The 20,856-nt window shown below is 41.6% G+C and overlaps 2 protein-coding genes and 1 non-coding gene across 4 annotated transcripts in view; 1 reads left to right on the forward strand and 2 right to left on the reverse strand.

The window, feature by feature from the left end:
• Nucleotides 1-3,093: 3,093 nt before the first annotated feature.
• Nucleotides 3,094-20,856, forward strand: part of RAP1B (RAP1B, member of RAS oncogene family) — a 51,161-nt gene continuing 33,398 nt past the window's right edge. The window contains exon 1 of one of the 2 annotated variants that reach the window (XM_019038539.4): nt 3,094-3,962. The gene's annotated coding sequence lies outside the window, so the exon portion shown is untranslated. The remainder of the gene's footprint in view (nt 3,963-20,856) is intronic. The other variant, XM_055357015.2, reaches the window with a different exon arrangement.
• LOC101127816 (large ribosomal subunit protein uL16-like) lies at nt 13,018-20,849 on the reverse strand. The gene has a single exon (XM_055357016.2). It carries the CDS (start codon nt 20,039-20,041, stop codon nt 19,628-19,630), a length of 414 nt encoding a protein of 137 aa, XP_055212991.1. The 5' UTR covers nt 20,042-20,849; the 3' UTR covers nt 13,018-19,627.
• Nucleotides 19,992-20,126, reverse strand: LOC115930318 (small nucleolar RNA SNORA70). Its single transcript, XR_004066958.2, has one exon. It is a non-coding gene; the product is annotated as a small nucleolar RNA SNORA70 (small nucleolar RNA).

Raw genomic sequence — 20,856 nt, forward strand, 5'->3', positions numbered from 1 at the left:
CACCACACTTAGCCGATTTTCACATTTTTAAATGGCTAAAAGAAAAAAAAAAGAACATTTTGTGACACGTTAAAATTACTTGAAATTCAAATTTTAGTGTCCATAAATAAAGTTTTATTAGAATATAGTCAGGTCTATTCTTTATGTATTATCTATGGCTGCTTTTGTCCCACAATTGTAGAGTTGAGTGGTTGCAACAGAGACCATCTGTCTGGCCCACAAAGTCTAAAATATTTACTGTCTGGCCCTTGACAGAAAAAGTTTGCAAATCCCTATTCACAGGAAGGTCAAACACAAGTGACAAAGAAAAGCAGCAATAAAATGTTTCAGGGATTCTAAAGAGAAGAGAATACGTAAGGTTAGAAGTATCAGAAAAGAAGCTCTTTTTCTTTTTTTTTTTTTTGAGACAGAGTCTCACTCTGTAGCCCAGGCTGGAGTGCAGTGGTGCGATCTCTGCTCACTGTAACCTCCGCCTCCCGGCTCCCAGTTCAAGCAGTTCTTCTCCCTCAACCTCCCGAGTAGCTGGGATTACAGGCATGTGCCACCATGCCCAGCTAATTTTTGTATTTTTAGTAGAGATGGGGTTTCACCATGTTGGCCAGGCTGGTCTTGAACTCCTGGCCTCAAGTGATCCGCCTGCCTCTGCCTTCCAAAGTGCTGGGATTATAGGCTACCGCGCCTGGCCAAGAAGCTCATTCTTAAGAGAAAGTAGATAAACCTTGAATAATGGGCAAGGTATTTGCAGAATAAGATGGAATGGGAAGGGGCATTCCAGGCAGAGGAAATCATTCACCTATGCACAACAGAGAGATGGGGAAGCAAATTATGTGGGCAAGATGAAAAGTCCACTGTCCATTCTGACTGTAAATCAGTTTTGAGTGAAAGGAAAAAGTGAGACACAGGATTTTAATTTTATTTTGGTAGCGTAGGGGAGTAATTGAAGGCTCTTTGAGGAAGGGAGTGACTTGCTTGGTATGCTTTAAGATAATCATCTGGCAACAATGTGTAGAATGGATCACAGCAGGAACAGACTGGAGGCCACCAGGCTGCAAAGGTCCAGGAGATGAGTTCTGCCAAACTAAATTTGGCAACTAAAAACTAAGTAAGGTCTTAGTTGAAATGGAAAAGAGGAAACACAATGAAAGACCTTGTCGAATTACTATCTAATAGATATGCCAATTGATGGATTATTCAAGAAGAGCAGAGAGCTAAGTATCAGGCTTGAAGATTGGGTAATTTAAAAGATGGTGATACAATTCACAAAGGAAAAGGAAAAGAAACTGGTTTGGTTACAAAGAGGATGAGTTCAGTTTGCACACATGACCAGTGCAAATTGCCAGTGGAATATCCTGGAGAAGAAGTCAAGGAAATAAATAGGAAAGAGGCTCAAACCGAAAAGTGAGTTCAGTGTTAAGAGATGCAGATTATGGTATTCTCTGCATAGTGATAACAGTTTAATACAAATAACAATGATTTCCAGTCTAATAAGAGAAACTGTGTTTTTAATTAAATAGATTATTTTACACGTTCTCTCAAACTCTAAAAATTCTAGCTTCAATTTTCTAAAACCAATTTCTTTCTGGAAAAAAAAATTAATTGCCCAAAGGACAAAGAGTTTTTCTAAAAAAAGAAAGAAAGAAAAAGCACAGTGTTCCCAGGTAACACTTCTGTGAGCTCAAAGTTTCAGACTTTCAGTTATCAAATTTTTATGCAATAACTGAAAAGTTAGTAAAGTCAAATTTATTTGTAATTCACTCATTCATTGAGAAGTTACAGTAATTCCAACGGACTGCTCTGAAATTTGCCTTTGAAACTTTCATTTAAAAAGGTTTTCTAAAGAATGGATGTTAAGTGTTCTCATAAAAAAATGCTAACTCAAGGCCAGGCGCGGTGGCTCACGCATGTAATCCCAGCACTTCGGGAGGCCGAGGCGGGCGGATCACCTGAGGTCGGGAGTTCCAGACCAGCCTGACCAACATGGAGAAACCCCGTCTCTACTAAAAATACAAAATTAGCCGGGCGTGGTGGCGCATGCCTGTAATCCCAGCTACTCGGGAGGCTGAGGCAGGAGAATCGCTTGAACCCGGGGGTGGGAGGTGGGGGCGGAGGTTGCGGTGAGCCGAGATCACGCCATTGCCTTCCAGCCTGGGCAACAAGAGCGAAACTCTGTCTCAAAAAAGAAAAAAAAAATGCTAACTCAGTCGGCGCGGTGAGTCACGCCTGTAATCCAAGCACTTTGGGGGTCCCAGGCGAGCGCATCACCTGAGGTCAGGAATTCGAGACCAGCCTGGCCAACATGGCGAAATCCCCTTTCTACTAAAAATTAGCTGGGCGTGGTGGCGCGCGCCCGTCATCCCAGCTACTCGAGAGGCTGAGACAGGAGAATCGCTTGACCCTGAGAGGCAGAAATTCCAGTGAGCCAAGATCATGCCACTGCACTCCAGCCTGGGTGACAGAGCAAGACTCTCAAAAAAAAAAAAAAAAAAAGGTAACTCTGTGAGGTAATGTAACAATGTATACATTACTTCAAACGATCATGTTGTATACACAATAAATGCAGACAATAAACAATTTTTAAAAAGATATTTTTCTAAGGAAATAGAAATTATCGAAATAGGTAATCTACTCAATTAACCTAAATTGTAAAACATTATAAAACACAGAGAACTGTTATAATTCATTCTCTTCTATTCATTTAACTTAGGTTAGCTTAGTTTTCAAACACTACATATTCTTAAACGGAGTGAAATTAGTTACATTCCATTTATCTTCCAAATTTATCAACGTTTATTAAGATTTATTTCAAGAATAATTTGTACAGGGCCTAATTAAATTATGAACCAAGAAAGTTAGTCTTAAATGACCCCTCAATCCCCACTTTTCCCTGCACTTTGCTCTCTTAATCTCCTCGCCCATCAAAACTGCTTCAAGAAAAAGTTCTGATAAATTTCTTGTACTAAGGGTAAGAATGGTAAGTTCCCGTGTTAAGTTCCCGCCCTTTTTGGAACGAGGCATTTTGGAACAGAAAGTGTTTTCTGGTGCCCTGAAGTCACACGATAAACCTACTTGCCTATGGGTAATCCTGTGAAGTGAATAAAGCGTCCAGGACATGCATTTAAATACGCAATTTATTTTAGTTATATAAATGGGGTTGGTTTAGGTGCAGGGTACAAACTTATTTAGAAATCATCGATTTGTTAACTGCGTTTGGCATGGGAATTTGGAAAGAGTTCGCCCGGGTTAAGACACCAATGGATAAAACACTTGTCAATCCAGGAGAAAAGGCATCTCAAGAATGGAAAGACTTGCTGGCCCAGGCTCCCTCGGGGAGCTCTAGGTGTAGAAAATGCGCGTTCTCCGTTACTTCTCGGTTACTTTGCCCAGCACAAAGGACGACGCGAATACCAACAGACTGGACGAGTCGGTGACTACAGTTTGCATTAAGAGGCGGCGCCTTTTGGGTTTCGGAGGGTTCCACTGGAACCCACGAGGGTCAGGAATACCGACGCGCGGATTCCGCCCACCAGACAGCCTGGGGAAGCGAGCCTGAAGGCTCGGCGCAACTAGAGAGAAGAACCTCGGCAGACATGCCGCCCAGAGGCAGCTAAGGGGCCCGTGGCCAGGGCCTGCGCTCCCGCTGCGCTGCAGGCCGGCTAGAGGCCGGCGCCGAGGACCCAGGGCGCGGCGTCCCCGCCCCCTCGGCTTCCCTCGCCCCGCCCCCTAGGGCCCGCCCCTTCCCGGGCCGCGCACCCGCGCGCCCCGCCCGCGGGCGGAAGCTGGAGCGAGGCTGAACGCCTGACGTCAAGGCGACATCGCCAAACCTCGCCCAGATTCAGGCGTGTAAACCAGCCGGAGCGGCGCGGCAGCGGCAGGACCGCCGTGGCGCCTAGAGTAGCGACCCGGGGGGAGCGCGGGGCGACGCTGGCTGCAGGGACCCGGTGACAGCGTGAGAGGCTCGCAGAGTGAGTGCGTGGCCGCTGAGGGAAGCCGCGGCGGCGGCCGCGCGGGGCGGGGGCCGGGCGCCGGCCGAGGGGAGCGGGTGGGGTGCGGCGAGGCGCGGGCCGGGCGCGGCGGTCAGGGGCCCCGGCGGCGGCAGCCCCTCGGCGCGTGGCAGGTGGCGCGAGGGCCAGGCGCCGGGCCGGCGAGCGTGCTGCCTTGCGGGCCGGCGAGGAGGAGCCGCCGCCGCCGCCGCGGGAGAACAGCGCGCTTTGCGGAAGGGGTCAAATGTCTGAAATATGGCGGAGGAAGTGAGAGCCCGAGGACCCCCCCACCCGCCCGCTCTCTTCAGCCCGCGTCCGCCGCAGCTTCTCCCGCTGCCCTCCTTTCCCCGCCGGCTCCCCCGAAGACTCGCTCCCCGCCCTGAGCCCCCTCGCTTGTCGCCTGGGTTCCCTCCGTGGTATGGATGGAAGTTAGAACGGAAACCAGAAAGTTGTCCTTTGCGAACACCCAGCTTCTCCCAGCCCCGAGCTAGGGCGAGGAGCCTTCGGGGGAAACCACTCCCAGGCGCCCCGCGGGCTTGAGCCTGACAGGGAAAAAGTTTGCCTGAAACGGAGCTGGCTTGCTCCATTTGTTGCGGGAAGTGGCAGGAGGAAGGCAGCGGAGAGAGCCCCACCTAGTCTGGCAGCAGCCACCGTGTAGAGAAAAACTGTTAAAGGGGCCTTTCCCTTCGTCAGCAAGAGGAAATCTCTTTCTCTTAGAGGGAGAGAAAATCCAGGAAGTTTGTCCTCTTCTCTTTTTCGCCATCTCGAGGTGTCTAATCCTAAAACTATCAGCGCCATGAATTTTATTTAAAACTACGCCCAATGAACCGGGCTCTCCGGATTTTTCTTCTGAAAAACACTGATGTCTTTTGGAGAAAAGATCATTTTTGCAAGTTAAAGCAGATGGTTTCCTTCCCCTTCGCTTTCCCCCCTCTCCCACTCTCTTTAATAGTTCAGAAAAACATTTTGGCCCTGTAACTTCTGATTGGTATGAATAGAAGCAGTTCTGTGTTGCAGTAACGGGAAATCACATTTTTACGGGGTAGAAAGTTGACACTAAATGAAGATTGTGATTTTAGTATTTTAAAATTAATTCCCTCTAATTGGATTTTGGTTTTGCAGGCAGCATCTAATATATGTCGAGTACTTAACAATTTAAAGCTCTGACTCGTAAATTTATTTTTCAGCTCTCTTTTTTTGTAATTAGAATACTGTTTGGACTTGCTCAACAAGACCTTATCTTAACAAAAAGTAACTTATAGAAAAGGGAGACATTCATTTAACTTCAAGCCCATATTACTCTTAAAAGCTGACTCTTGAAATAGTATTTATTGAGTCATAGTGGAGTCATGGGACTTTTTAAGGGCCGGAAGGGACTATTTCGATCATCCAGTCCCACCCTGTCATTTTATGGAGGAGGAAACTGAGGCCTAGATAAGATAACCAGTTAGTGGGTCCACTGACCTTTAGGACAGTAGTCTATCCATAAGAGACAACATGGAGAAAGAAATACATCGTTTTTATAGTGAATTATCATGTTACAAAGAATATTCTTCCCATATCGCACTTTTAAAAAGTGGGTACCTTAGTCAAATAGGAGGAAAAACCACTTGAGTAGTTTCATCCTCAGGTTTTAGGTGAGGAAACGGATACTCAGATTAAATAACTTTAAGCACACAGAGCCTGAATGATAGTCTTATTTGAGCTCATCTGTGCTTTTAATCTGTACTACGTTAGGTGTTTTCACTTGCATTTCCTTGTTTGACGTTGACAATAAATCGTGAAGCTGCCTTATCTGAGGAAGTCCTAAAGTAAATCATTGGAACACATGTAGCCAGTTTGTTTTTAATATGCCAGGTATCAAAATATAACTGAAGAACCAATACTAAACTGACTTAATTTTAAAATGTTGTATGGGGCATGAAAATGATTGCTCTGGCTGGGCGTGGTGGCTTACGCCTGTAATTCCAGCACTTTGGGAGGCCGAGCCGAGGAAGGCGGATCACTTGAGGTGAAGAGTTCGAGAACAGCCTGGGCAACATGGTGAAACCCCGTCTTTACTAAAAATACAAAACATAGCCGGGTGTAGTGGCACGCGCCTGCAATCCCAGCTATTTGGGAGGCTGAGGCACGAGAATATGAACCTGGGAGGTTCAGATTGAATGAACCAGCTTGAATCTGGGAGGCGGAGGGTGCAGTGAGCCGAGACTGCACTACTGTACTGCAGCCTGGGTGACAGAGCTAGACCTGTCTTAAAAAAAAAAAAAAAAAAGGAGATAAGAAAATGATTGCTCTGCTCTCTTTTACATTCTCCCCTCACCCCCGACCGCGTGAAAGTCATCTCTCTCACCTTCTATGACACGCATTACTTCCTGCCTCCTGTTACCATTTTATATTATTTATTCCATTGAATTGTGAACTCCAACCACAAGATATATATTGTTTTGTATGCCTTAACGCACTGGCATGGTGCCTTGCAATAGACATTCAACACCAGTTAAATGTAAGTACCATGAGGGTAGGGACTTGATCCATTTCGTTCTTCACAGTAATCTTCCTAGCGCGTTGCCTGGGCACAGTGTAATGGTTAGCGTTTGAATTTAGGGATTAATGGTAATGAACATTCAAAGAGAGGATACTTGAAGAGAACAGTGTAATCCTTTAAAAAGAAACATTTACATATTGGCTTTGGAATCCCTTTTACTTGACAAATTAATTTTCGTTTTATCCTCAATCCTTTTCAGAATTCCAATATTTTCTCTTAGCTGTATAAAGGTAAAGTGACCCCCTCCCATAATAAAGAGCTACCATGTAAGGAGGGTATAGCAAAGAATTAATTATTAAAATAACTAGATCCATTTTTATAAGGATCCTTTCAATTGTATCTTCCTATCTAATTCAAGATTGGTGGAAGGTCTATGCAAAGATTGATAACATGGTAACTGATTAGACATGTTATTTTAAATGCAGTCTAAGATTTGGATGAAAAGCTCAAGTTCAGGTTTTTTTTGCCTTTTGTTGTAGGTACTCGATAAATATTTATTGAGGTAGTGAAACTAATCTGAAATTGGATTTGATACAGAGAATTTGACCGATTTTACAAGGTGTCCATTTACTTTTTCCCCATAAGTATTGTTTAAATAGGCTGTTTTATCGACTATCACACAGATCTTACTGATTTGCATCATTTCCTTAAAGATGTAAAATAACTTTCTCTGTATGTTTGTGTTGCTAAAGAGGAGGTTGGGTATTGATCTGCAGTTTCTAGATTTGACTGGCACTAGGAGTAATTTAGCATTTATGAATTAGCTATTTACTGCTGTTTTATAGCAGTGATGTCACATGTTCACTCTATAGAAAAGTTAGGTAAAGATTGGTCTTTCTTAAACTTTCTGAGACATAGGTTGTGACTAAAAATATGCCCTGGGTTTTCTTCTCCCTCCTGTCATTATTGAGGACTCCATGGTCTAAGAGATTAGGCTGAAGTTTTTGTTAGCCTTTTCAAATTGAATTGAATTTTAGAACAAGTTAAGACATTTTGGCTGATGCAATGATTCATTGTAACATTGGACAAAATTTTTAGTTCAGCCATCTGTAAACAGGAGTACTGTACCATGACTCTGGAAGCTAGTGTTTTTCTGTGTTCATAGATTATTTTGCAATGGTATTGAAAGGTACTAATTACCATTTGAGGTCTTAAGTTCTTTGTAAATCTCATGAGCACAGTGGAAGCAGTAGCTACAGAGAATAGATGAATTTATCCATTTGCAGTAAAAACTGATTTGTATGTAATCTGTTGTACTTTGAACCCAGTTGAGCACTGGATTCTAAAACAAGTCTCTTTGGTCGTAGAGAGTTTCTATTTTAAACAAGAAAAGTTATCAGGAACTTTTGTGCTGCCTTAAAAACATCACTTTAAAATTCACCAGCAACAAAAAATAGTATCACTTACATTCCGTATTTCCTAACATTGGACTATTTATTCCTAATGTTGGTCAAATCAAGGGTACTGTAGCAACTGATTATTTAAGTAGTAGTTTAGAAAGATTTTTTTTCCTTTGAATCAGTAGAGGGTCAAAATTTTTAAAACTTTCCAAAGAACCTTAAAACAGGAAAAAATGAAAATGTAGGGGAAATGTACCCGTTTTTTTAATTTAAATTCCCTAAAATAAAAATATTTACAACATGAGTTACAGAATTTCCATCTGATTTTTATTGTACAGGAGGAGTATATTCTGTGATATCAGTATACAACTCAAAATACAAAAAATTACCTGGGCGTAGTGGGAGGTGCCTGTAATCCGAGCTGCTTGGGAGACTGAGGCAGGAGAATCGCTTGAACCTGGGAGGCGGAGGTTGCAGTGAGCCAAGATTGCTCCACTGCACTCCAACCCGGGCGACAAAGTGAGACTGTCAAAAAAAAAAAAAAATTACTTGATTGTGTATGAGGTGCCTGCATACTAGAAATGTTCTTTTGAGTTACAAATCTGTCTCTCTGACCATAGAGAGTAATTATTTAATCTTGTGAGTTTGAGTTTTATATCAAACCATTTCCTAAAGCTTACTTGTAATTACTTTTACTTTATGTTTTTGTAGTTATACATGTGTATATATATACACATACATACACACAGACACATATATGTGTATCAGTGAGACCTTTTAAATTTTAGCTGAATTCTGGTCTCATAACTTGGGATTTTTTTCCGGTACTGGGGGATTGAATGTTTTTAACTGTTGTGCAGATAGACTGAATAAAGGAAGTGAGCATCCATAAAAAACTCTAGTAAATAATTTGTATTTTTTTTTTGAGATGGAGTCCCACTCTGTCGCCCAGGCTGGAGTGCAGTGGCACAGTCTCGGCTCACTGCAAGCTCCGCCTCCAGGGTTCACGCCATTCACCTGCCTCAGCCTCCCAAGTAGCTGAGACTACAGGCGCCCACCACCACACCTGGCTAATTTTTTGTGTTTTTAGTAGATACGGGGTTTCACTGTGTTAGCCAGGATGGTCTGGATCTCCTGACCTCCAGATCCACCTGCCTCGGCCTCCCAAAGTGCTGGGATTACAGGTGTGAGCCACTGTGCCTGGCCTTTGTTTTTTTGTTGTTGTTGTTGTTTTTGTTTTTTTGAGACAGAGTCTCGCTCTGTCAGGCTGGATGGAGTGCAGTGGCACGATCTCAGTTCACCACAGCCTCCGCCTCCAGGGGTCAAGCAGTCCTCCAGTCTAAGCCTCCCGAGTAGCTGGGAATACTGTGCCTGGCTAATTTTTTTTTTTTTTTTTTTGAGACGGAGTCTCTCTCTGTCCCCCAGGCTGGAGTGCAGTGGTGCAGTCTCAGCCCACTGCAACCTCCACCTCCAGGTTCAAGCAGATCTCCTGCCTTAGCTAGTACTACAGGCGCACACCACTGCACCCAGCTAAGTTTTGTATTTTTAGTAGAGGGGATTTCACCATATTGGTCAGGCTGGTCTCGAATTCCTGACCTCAGGTAATCCACCTGGCTTGGCCTCCCAAAGTGCTGGGATTACAGGCATGAGCCGCCGCGCCCGGCCAGGTTTTTTATTTTTTGTAGAGATGTTTCGCCATGTTGCCCAAGTTCACCTCAAACTCATGGGCTCAAGGGATCTGCCCATCTTGGCCTCCCAAAGTGCTGGGATTATAGGCATGAGCCACTGTGCCTGGCCCAGCATTTCACTATGTAACTTTATTTTAAAAATACACAGTGAACTGATTGCCGAAGTGGTGGATTGCCTCTACCTGTTTCCTTTTTCTTTGCCTTGTAGGAAGGGAAAAAGATGAAAGGAAACATGTTTTGTCTATTTCGTAGCAATTTTTGGTGAAAGCTTCTGGAAAGGAAATGGAAAATGCTGGGTAAAATGAAATTATAATTATCTGTGTATTCTAAAATTTATCCTCACATTAGAATATATTTTTCAAAGTTACTTTATACTAAATTCAGGGACTTTCTAAGTTCTCAGTTAATAGAACTGAAAGGGTATCAATAAAATAAAGACTATATATATAATCTATTTTTACTTAGTTTTTATGCGCCAAAAGGTATGTGTGTTGCATCCAGCTGTTTGTTACCTTGTGTTTTAAAGTTGCAGTTAGAAGGTGGAATCCTGTTACTACATTGTGCCAACATATTTGTGGCTGATGCTTCTAAGTTATCCACAAGCTTCTCAATACAATAGCAAAATGCAGGAATTCCTCTGGAATCTTGAATTGAGGGATAGGATGAGATATATAACATATGTTATCTGTTGTTTTCTCCTACTGCTCTTGAAATTAACAAACTTGAGATAGTGTACTGATTTGTATTTATAAGATTGGCTGAGTTCAAATATGTCTTTTTGATGTTCTTACTAATGTTTAAAATATAGAAAAGTATAAAGAAGAAAATGAGTATCATCCGTAATGTCATTACTACAATGACTTTTTTAAAGCAAAATGTGTACTTTCCTTCTGAAGCTTTCCAGCCTCCTTGCCTCCTCAGTGAGAATGATGACATACTGTTGTTAGAGTTGTTGAGGATCAAATGCAGTATTACTCATAAATGTTTTATAAACCATAAAATAATACAGTAATGTACTATTTTTTTTTTGACAGCCTCACTCTGTCACCCAGGCTGGAGTGCAGTGGCACAAACTTGGCTCACTGCAGCTTCAACCTCCCAGATTCAAGCCATTCTCCAGCCTCAGCTCCCCAAGTAGCTGGGCCTACAGGCGCATGCCACCATGCCCAGCTAATTTTTGTATTTTTTGTAGAGACGGGGTCTCACCATGTTGCCAATGCTGGTCTGAACTCCTGAGCTCAAGTAATCTGCCCGCCTCCACCTCCCAAACTGCTAGGATTACAGGCATGAGCCACCATACCCAGCTGTATTAGTTCTTGTTCTATAAAGCTTTTTTTTTTTTTTTTGAGATGGAGTCTGTCGCCCAGGCTAGAATGCAGTGGCACAATCTTCGCTCAGTGCAACCTCTGCCTCCCAGGTTCAAGCAATTCACCTGCCTCAGCCTCTCGAGTAGCTGGGATTATAGGCATGCGCCACCACGCCTGGCTAATTTTTTTTGTATTTTTCTTAGAGACGGGGCTTCACCATGTTGGCCAGGCTGGTCTCGAACTCCTCACCTTGTGATCTGCCCGCCTCGGCCTCCCAAAGTGCTGGGATTGCAGGCGTGAGCCACCTTGCCCGGCCCTATAAAGCTTTTATTCTCCTATGGCATTGCTTAAGAATCCCATTAAAGTATGAATAAGGACTAATAAATGTGAGTTTTGATTAGTGTAACAAATGAATTACCTAGATCAGTATTTTCAAGGTATGGTCCAAGGAATCCTGGAGGTCCCCTAGACATTTTTGGCGAGTCTACAAGTGCAAAACTTTTTATAATACTGAGACATTCTTTGCCGTTTTCTTTGTAGTGACATTTGTACCTGTAGTGTAAAAACAGTGGTGGATAAAACTTCTGGCGCTTTAGAATAAACCAGATTAGAGTACTTCACTGTCCTAGTAATCATTGTATTATTCACTGCCATGCACTCAGATTTTTTTTTAAGTTTCACCTAAATGCTCTTGATGAAGAAGTAAAAAAATTTTAAACTAAATCTCTACCTTTGTACACATCTTTAATATACTGTAACAAAATGGGAAGTATGCTTAAAACACTGTCGAGGCCATGGGCAGCAAGCCTCCCAGCACTTTGGGAGGCTAAGTCCAGCTTGGGCAATGTAGTGAGAGCCTGTCTCTCCTATTAAAAAAAAAAAAAAAAAGTTAGTGTGGTCATGCACACCTACAGCTACTCTGGAGGCTGAGGTGGAAGGATCTCTTGAGCCCAGGAGTTGGAGGCTGCAGTTAGCTGTGATCGTGCCACTGCACTTCAACCTGGGTGACAGAGCAAGACCCTGTCTCAAAAAACAAAACAAAAACACTTGGCAGCATACTGAAATATAATGGTTGTTTCTAGGGAAAGTATTTGTGTGATTGAGTCACACGCTGAATCAGTCTTCATATAATGCCATTTTTGCTTAAAAGAATGCCAGACTTGGGCATTAGGCTGACATTTTCTTGAAAACAGTGAGGCTTTGCTTTAGGGAAAATAGTGGTAGTATTTATGGTCGATGATAAAGTTCCTAGATTTTAAGCAAAAATTTTAGAAAGCTTGTATCAGCTGCTGTAAGTATATAATGAAATCTGTCATTATTTGATTATCTGCATAACTGAGTCAGTATTTCCAAATGATCAATGCATAGTATTATAAAAATCGTACATGGGTAAGAAATCTTTACAAAGTGTCAGCTAGTCCAATGGATTTTAATGTTACAGAGAACATAAAGTTTATCAATAAGGTATCCTGTTCCATATTGCAACCAATTGCTGAGCTTTGGTGTAGTGTCAAAGACCAATATCCAGATTTATCTGAAAATGCTATTAAAATATTCCCAACTGTCTGATGTGTTTTGTATTACTTATTTTTCCATGCTTTGCTCTCAGTGTTTAATGTCTTCTTTGATTTATTTTGTTTATATTTTTGTTGGAAACAGGAATGGGAGCCATAGATAAATGTGAAGCAATGTTTTCATGTGCTTTATCTTAAAATCTCCTATTAATATATAATCAGTTTAACTTCTTTGTAGTCTTCTCTGTGCAGTCCATTCAACTTTTGGTCTTGGTAATGGATTAGATAATAGTTATTTTTAAGCCTATTTTTGGTTTTAATATTTGTTTTGTATACCTGACTGCTCATCTATAGACAGAATTCCCTTGTGTCCAAAGTCTAACATAATCCTTAAGTAGATTTTTAGTAGTTGACTTTCTCAGTTTTAAAATATTTGATAACTTTCCCATAGTAAAGCTGTAAGTTTCAAGTTTAGTAATGTCTTTTTGACCTGAGAATTTGGTGTGTTGTCTTACCTTAAGTAGACACTTTTCAAAAACACACCTGTAGAATGATCCTTTTTTTACCTTTCAGGAGAATGCTGTTTCTTGGTGGTTGTTTTTTTGTTTGTTTGTTTTGTTTTTTTTTTTTTTTTTTTGAGACTGAGTCTCTCTATGGTCACCCAGGCTGGATTGTGGAATGCAGTGGTGCAATCTCAGCTCATTGTAACCTCCTCCTCCCAGGTTCAAGCGATTCTCTTGCCTCAGCCTCCCAAGTAGCTGGGATTGCAGGCACCACCACCATGCCTGGCTAATTTTTGTAGTTTTAGTAGAGACAGGGTTTCACCATATTGGCCAGGCTGGTCCCGAACTCCTGACCTCAGGTGATCCACCCACCTCGGCCTCCCAAAGTACTGGGTAGAGCCACTCTGTGGCCTTCTTTTTTATGTTAATTTAAAAACATTTGTAGCAATCCTTGTTAAACTGTTTTTATAAACTCATGGGATAAGTCCAAATTTTATTTTCCTTTTTTTTTTTTTGAGACAAGGTCTCACTGTCAGCTAGGCTTGAGTGCAGTGTCACAACCACGACTCACTGAAGTCTCGACCTCCCGGGCTCAGTTGATCCATCTCAGTGTCCCGAGTAGCTGGGACTACAGGCGCATGCCACCACACCCAACTAACTTTTGTAGAGACAGGGTTTTGCCATGTTGCCCAGGCTGGTGTCAAACTCCTTGGCCTAATCGGTTCTTCCACCTCATTCCTCCAAAGTGCTGGGATTACAGGAGTGAGCCACCACACCAGTCTGGTTCCACATTATAAAGGATTTTTAGACTGTGTTTGGATCGAGTAATCAGTTTCAGATTAGGAAAGGGTTAAGAAAGATAGTTAAGTTACAGTTTGTATTGTGCACAGTTTCTTGGAAATTTAGTGCCAGTTATTTCCCTAGAGAGATTAAAATGGAGAGAAGATAATTCAGTCTGAACACCAGTGTTGCAAAGAACAAAGTTGACACCAGAGGAAGAAAAAGGTTTAGGGAAGGAATACATGTGAAAATGCTAACTTCAGGGTAGCTTCAGGGATTAAGCATTATAGAACTCCTGCCTGCATGTGCTAATCCCATGGAGAGCAAGGGAATTTAACAGGAAGCTTTAGTGCTCCCTATATTAAATAATTAACTGGTCTGCTGTTCTAGCAGTTCTGAATTAGGGAACATACTGAGATCGTATTTTATGTCCAGGACATCCAAATTAGTCACAAGGTTGTCACTGACTATTATTTATAGAGTTTTAGTTGCTAGTTGAAAATATTGCATTAAATCCTTCTATTTTAGCTTGTTTATACTTGTGTTTTTTTCTTCCAGGAGCTCTCAACTTAATCATCCTTCAGCAAAAAAGAATTAGGACTAGGTTTGCAAGCTTTTAAGGACAGAAAAAGCATTTATAACATTTCTCTGTTTAGATGAAAGTGATGATGGTTAATGATGGTGATAATAGGCAATGAAGAGGTGAAAGGGCAGGAAGTAGAGCAGAAAAGAGAGTGAGGATGGTGATTAAGAGGTTCTTGTTAAGTGCAGGACTACTGTTAAAAGCAATTCACTTCACAGTTCTGGTCAACAGGAATGATAAACTCAACATTGAAAAACACTTGTGATGCTTTAGTGGTTGATACATCTTACCCATCAGAAGGTCCTTATGTAGAGGATAAACTGGCATTATATTTGAGTTAGAGATTATAGTCTTAAAATTTCATCACTAAGCAGTTTGACTGGAGAGCCTTTGACTAGTTCTGCTCCCCAGCAGTCCCTTGTGTACTTTTCTCTGGACCTTCAGGTGCTCAAATTAGACTTTTATTTCATTGTCCTCATATGTTTTTTTAGCTCATTCCATTGGGTGTGAAATCAAATCTGAGAACTCAGGTATTTCTTTTAAGTAGTTAGACCTTGTATTGTACTCTGTTGTCTTAAAAAGCATGGTTTAGTGGTGGTAACATTGACCTAGGTGACAGGCTTCAGTTTAGTCTCTGGCACTGGTCATGAAACTTTGAACAAGTTAACTCCTCTCTTAGGACCTTATCTTTATGTAGAGAAAGTTGGACTAAATGGCTGTTAAGGTCTTTTCGGGCTTTCAAATCCTGTGTTTCTGTGATACCACCCTTGTTTAAGCCACAGTCATCTCTTGTCTGGACTCACAGGAGCTTCCTAACTTGTTTTCATTTTTGTCCTTCCCCACATTATTTTCTACCCAGAATACAAAGTGACCTTTTTAAAAATGTAAATCAGATCATGTAATACCCTCCGGTCCCAATTTACCCTTAAGAACCAGTTCCTTATCAAGGCCTAGAAGGTACTGCATAATCCAGTTCTTGCTTACTTCACAACTTTATCCCCATTACTCATTAAGCTCTAGCCAGCTATACTTCTTTCTGTGACAATCTTTTGCCAGCCCTCTGCAATTCTGCCTCAGTCTCAACAGTGGATCTCAGTTCAGATGTCACATTACAGAGTTTTTTCCTGATCACCTTATATAAAGGAGCATTCCTCTTTACCTCTGTAGTTCTTAATCATAATCAATAATTATATTTATCCATTTGTTTGCCTCTCATCCCCTCTAAACTGTTTCAGGACAGGAAGATCATGTTACTTTTCCACCACTATCTCATATGGTTAGCCCAATAACTGCCTAGTGCTCAAGAGAATTATTTTAGTTAGAAAAATATATAAAGTGTGTAACGGTTTGTCCATATCAATTCCCATAATAAGCTACTCCTTAAACTGTTTTTTTTCTTCACTCTTTTGGTAGCGGCCTGGTCTCGTAATCTTGCCCAGGCTAGTCTGGAACTACTGGGCTCAAGGATCTTCCTGCCTCAGACTCCCAAAGTGCTGGAATTTACAGGCGTGAGCCACCACACCCAGCCTTAAACTTTAATTTTTAAAGTTTTATATCTATGTCCAACTATAATTCCTCATTTTTTATTTAGGTCATCTGTCTCTTGAGGACTATTTGATCTGATTGCATGTTATTGAAAGCTAATTGTTCTTAGTTACTATATGTTAGGATTAAATTGAGTAATTTTGCACAAAAGGTTTTTAGCAAAGACATGAAAAGTTAACCAATATAAAATTGTTAGCAGTTCAGAATATCCAAATGAGTGATATAAATGAGTGCTTATTAGAGTCAAAGGAAGAAGTGAAACCCTTAGGATCTAGTAGTTAGAAAAGACAGTAAAAATAAGGTAGAATCTGCATATTAAAGGAGTTTTAGATTAACAGTGAATTACAGTGAGCAGCACTACAGAAATTGAAGTAAATTCAAGAGTGTTTTGCCCTGGTAGATGTTTGTAAAATTGATTATAGGGCCATAATCCCTTATCTATATATAACCTTTGGTGCCAGGTATTTTTGGATTTCAGAATTTTGAGGAAAGATTTGTTTTAGATTTTGGTAAGAGTAATCAAACAAAATATTAATGTGGAACATGGATAGTCACATTAAGTGAGAGAAATAAAAGATAAAAATAGTCTCCCATCAGTGCCCAGATGAAGTTTTGCCATTATATATTAGGATTAAGCTTTGCCACCAACATAGTTATAGAACTTTGAGTTTTCAGAGATTTTAGGATTTCAGAATTTCTATAAGAAGTCGGTTTCAGGCTGGGTGTAGTGGCTCACGCCTGTAATCCCAGCACTTTGGGAGGCCAAGGTGGGTGGATCACGAGGTCAGGAGATCGAGACCATCCTGGCTAACACGGTGAAACCCGTCTCTACTAAAAATACAAAAACTTATTTGGGCGTGGTGGCGCACCCAGTAGTCCCAGCTACTCAGGAGGCTGAGGCGGGAGAATCGCTTGAACCCAGGAGGCGGAGGTTGCAGTGAGCTGAGATCGCGCCATGGCATTCTAGCCTGGGCGACAGAGTGAGACTCTATCTCAGGAAAAAAAAAAAGAGAGAGAGAGAGAGAAGAAATTGGTTTCAAATGAGTTAAAAAGGCTTTATTCATTACTGTTTGGAGAAGATACCAGGGTCTGAAAATGTTACTTTGAAGCAATTAGCTTTAGAAACCCTCTTTGCCAAGGAATTGTTTGACCCTGACTCAGGATGGAATGCATTGCTGAGGGTGATGAGTCTTTAGGGTATGGGAGAATCACCTAATTCCATAATTGCAGAGTCCAGTTAAATCTTTGGAAATAGTTAAGATTGGTGCCTAACAAACACTAACTTTTTTTAAATGTTTAAATATTGAGAGCTCATAACTACAGTTTCATCTTGGTGATTTTTTTAGTCTTATAAGGTATTAGGCAGTTTGTTTCCTAATAATGTTTTTAAGAATTATTTGATACATTTAATTGTAAGAATACAATAGATTAGAATAGGAATATTATAAATAGGACTAATGTAATCCTCATTTAAAAATCCTCAGACCAGACACGGTGGCTCACGTCTGTAATCCCAGCACTTTGGGAGGCCAAGGCAGGCAGAGCACTTTGGGAGGCCAGGGTGGGCGGATCACTTGAGGCCAGAAGTTCGAGACCAGTCTGGCCAACATGGTGAAACCCCATCTTTACTAAAAATATGAAAATTAGCCAGGCATGGTGGTGTGTGCCTGTAGTCCCAGCTACTCGGGAGTCTGAGCAGGAGAATCGCTGGAACCTGGCAGGCAGAACTTGCAGTGAGCTGAGATCATGCCGCTGCACTCCAGGCTAGGCGACAGAGTGAGACTCCGTCTCAAACAACAACAACAACAAAAGCTCCTCGATGGAACCATTTGGTAGTGACAGGGATTGAAGTAAGTATCTGAAGAGGCTACTTAGAAACTCAGAATTGGTTACAGGAAGTGACTGCCCGCTTTCCATGTTTTCTTCAGATGCTCTGGTTATTCTACTAGCCTAGTTAACCACCCAGACTTTGGGTCTCATTGCCTTTATCCATTTGTTTGGTGTATATACTAATGTTCAACGATGCACACATAATGCATGTGATGTTTTTTGGATACCGTCTTATCACTTGTAGAATTGCCATGATAGGCATTTTTTGGAGCTACTTTAAGTGCTTGCTGGCCTAGTAATTATGCAAGTAAGTAATTAAGTGTTTATTCATACGTGAAAGCCCAATGTAAGCATCATTTATGTCTTTCAGTGAAGTGTGGTGTGCCTTTCATTTTTCTGAGTGGTCTTTATTTTATGGAATACTAAATGGATCTTTGAATAAACTGAAGAGGGTAGATTATAAAAGGAAGAACTGTTAAATTAGTCAAAAACAACTTTATAACATAATTAGCTGCATAAGCCAGTGGGTGCGTAAGCAGGTAGTATAAATGCTTAGGTTGAGATACTAAAATTATCATTAGAGAAAATTATAGGAAGTACCTATGCTCCCACTATGTTTTGTTACTTGGTTAATTTTTCTCCTCTGAACTTCTGGCAGGTTTACTGGGGAATTTTCCATTAGGAATATTCTGGTCCTTAAGTTTCATTTTGAATGTATAATATAATCATGCAGATTATGAACCCACAATCTAAAATCAAGGCATTCTTTTTTAAAGTTTCAGATGAGGCTGGGCGTGGGGCTCATGCCTGTAATCCCAACACTTTGGGAGGCCGAGGCGGGTGGATCATGAGGTCAAGAGATCGATACCATCCTGGCCAACATGGTGAAACCCCCCCGTCTCTACTAAAAATACAAAAATTAGCCGAGCGTGGTGGCGCACACCTGTAGTCCTAGCTACTCGGGAGGCTGAGGCAGGAGAATTGCTTGAATCCAGGAGGCAGATGTTGCAGTGAGCCAAGATCGTGCCGCTGCACTCCAGTCTGGCGATAGAGCGAGACTCCGTCAAAAAAAAAAAAAAAAAAGTTTCAGGTGTATTCAGGAGTGGTCATATTAAGCTTGTCATCTGATCCTGGTTATGAGGTTAACAGCAAAATGAAATAAAATATTTTTCTGAGCCATTTGTTTCTCCTCTCATGGAAGACACTAATTCTGTTTATTTCTATATTCGGCCTTGTGTTGAAACAGACTGTAAAATCATGTTTTAAAAAAGCTTCACCCATCCTTGTGGAGGGTGGTGGTTTGCAAAAGCACCACCCCACTTAAGCATTTATATTGAGAAGATATTTATGGCATTCTTCCATTCATGAAAATGGGTATGCTTTGTTCTGGAGTTCTTACCTTGATTTATCTACTAATACTAAAGTTCCTCACTTCCAATTTCTTATACCTCTAACCCAACAGCTTATAAACTGCATGTAGTATAGTATTTGCTTGAAATATATGAAAGTAGTTATTTTCCCTAACTAATAGGGATATTTCTGTGGTGGTTGTAGTTACTTTGCAACCTGTTCAGCAAATATTATAGGGCGTTTTTGATGGTATCTTTAAATTTTGGACATAGAGAACCATCTTGGATAACCTTTTTCCCCCCAGTCTCAGTCATCCCTTTGGAGGTAGTGTCTCATTTTTAATCTGTGACTTGTGGAAGTTAAGGCATTTGAGTAGCTTATTTAAAGTATTAATAATCTGATTTCTGGAGATCTGAGGAATAGCAGACACCCTTTTCTGTATTAAATTGGGGAAATTTATTTTATAGGCAAAAAGATGAATAAAATGGTCCTAGTAGACAGCCCCTAATATTTCTGGTCTCGGGTAAAGGTCTTAAGGAAGAGGGAAGGTAGTATCAGAATTTTCCAGGGTGTTTTTTGTTGTTGTTTGTTTGTTTGTTTTGGGTGGACAGGAAGTAGAATTTATTGGTGAGTATTAAGAGGGGGCAGCACAGTGGAAGCCCTCATGAGTGCAGGGCCCGCCACTTGTCCACAGGGCCACGATTGGAAATGTACTTGACCCACCAGCCATCTGGGATGAGCCGCTTCTCAGTCACCATGTCTTCAAACTCATTGGCATTGAACTTGGTGAAGCCCCACTTCTTTGAGATGTGGATCTTCTGGCGGCCAGAAAACTTGAACTTGGCCCTGCGCAGGGCCTCAATCACATGCTCCTTGTTCTGCAGCTTGGTGCGAATGGACATGATAACTTGGCCAGTGTGAACCCTGGCCACAGTGCCCTGGGGCTTCCCAAAAGCACCTTGCATGCCTGTTTGGAACCTACACTGGGGTAGTGCAAGGTCAGAAACATGAACATCCATCTGAAAGGACTGTCTCCAAGGTCCCTTAGAGCAACCCATACAACACACAGGCTGCATACACTACCAAGGAAGCTGCTGTTTGCAGCCATTGCACACTGGGCCCCCATGAGGAAAGGAACTCAGTCGACTTAATAGGCTGCAGCAGGGTGTTTTTTAAAACACACAAATACACCCAGTCCCTACTAGAATGAGAGATTTTACTAATAATAGTGTTAGGAGTATAAATGGTTTGGTAGCCAACCACTACTTTAAAATTGATTAGGTCTCCCGGGCTTCTGGGCCTTCATATTTAAATTTGACCTGACCTTGAAACTTCACCTCTCGTTATTCCCAGCGTGACTTTTGTTTTACCCACTTTTCGAAATACCCCATGCGTAGCTCCTTACTTCACGTCATGCTGGAATGTGACCCATACCAGCCAAACTACATCTAACAAACATAATACCTGACTAAAAGCGTCTTTTATCATATAGATAGATGTACAGGGTATGTTAATTTATCTTTAGAGAGACTCCCCAGTATACTGAAAAAAACAGACCTAAGTTTTGGTAGATAGCCTTGCTTTATAGAAAATGAAAATGGGCCAGACAGTGGTGACTCATTCCTGAAATCCCAACACTTTGGGAGGCCAAGGCAGGAGGATCACTTTTGAGGCCAGGAGTTTGAGACCAGCCTGGGCAACATAGCAAGACCCTGTACCTGCAAAAAATTTAAAAAAAAAATTTAATCAGGCATGCAGCACACGCCTATAGTCCAGTTACTCAGGATGTTGAGGTGGGTAGATCGCTTGAGCCCAGGAGTTGAGGCTGTAGTGAGCTATGATTGCACCTCTGCACTCTAGCCTGGGTAACAGAATGAGACCCTGTCTCCTA

This window comes from Gorilla gorilla, chromosome 10 (genome assembly GCF_029281585.2).
Source record: "Gorilla gorilla gorilla isolate KB3781 chromosome 10, NHGRI_mGorGor1-v2.1_pri, whole genome shotgun sequence".
In the NCBI taxonomy this organism is placed as follows: Eukaryota; Metazoa; Chordata; class Mammalia; order Primates; family Hominidae; genus Gorilla; species Gorilla gorilla.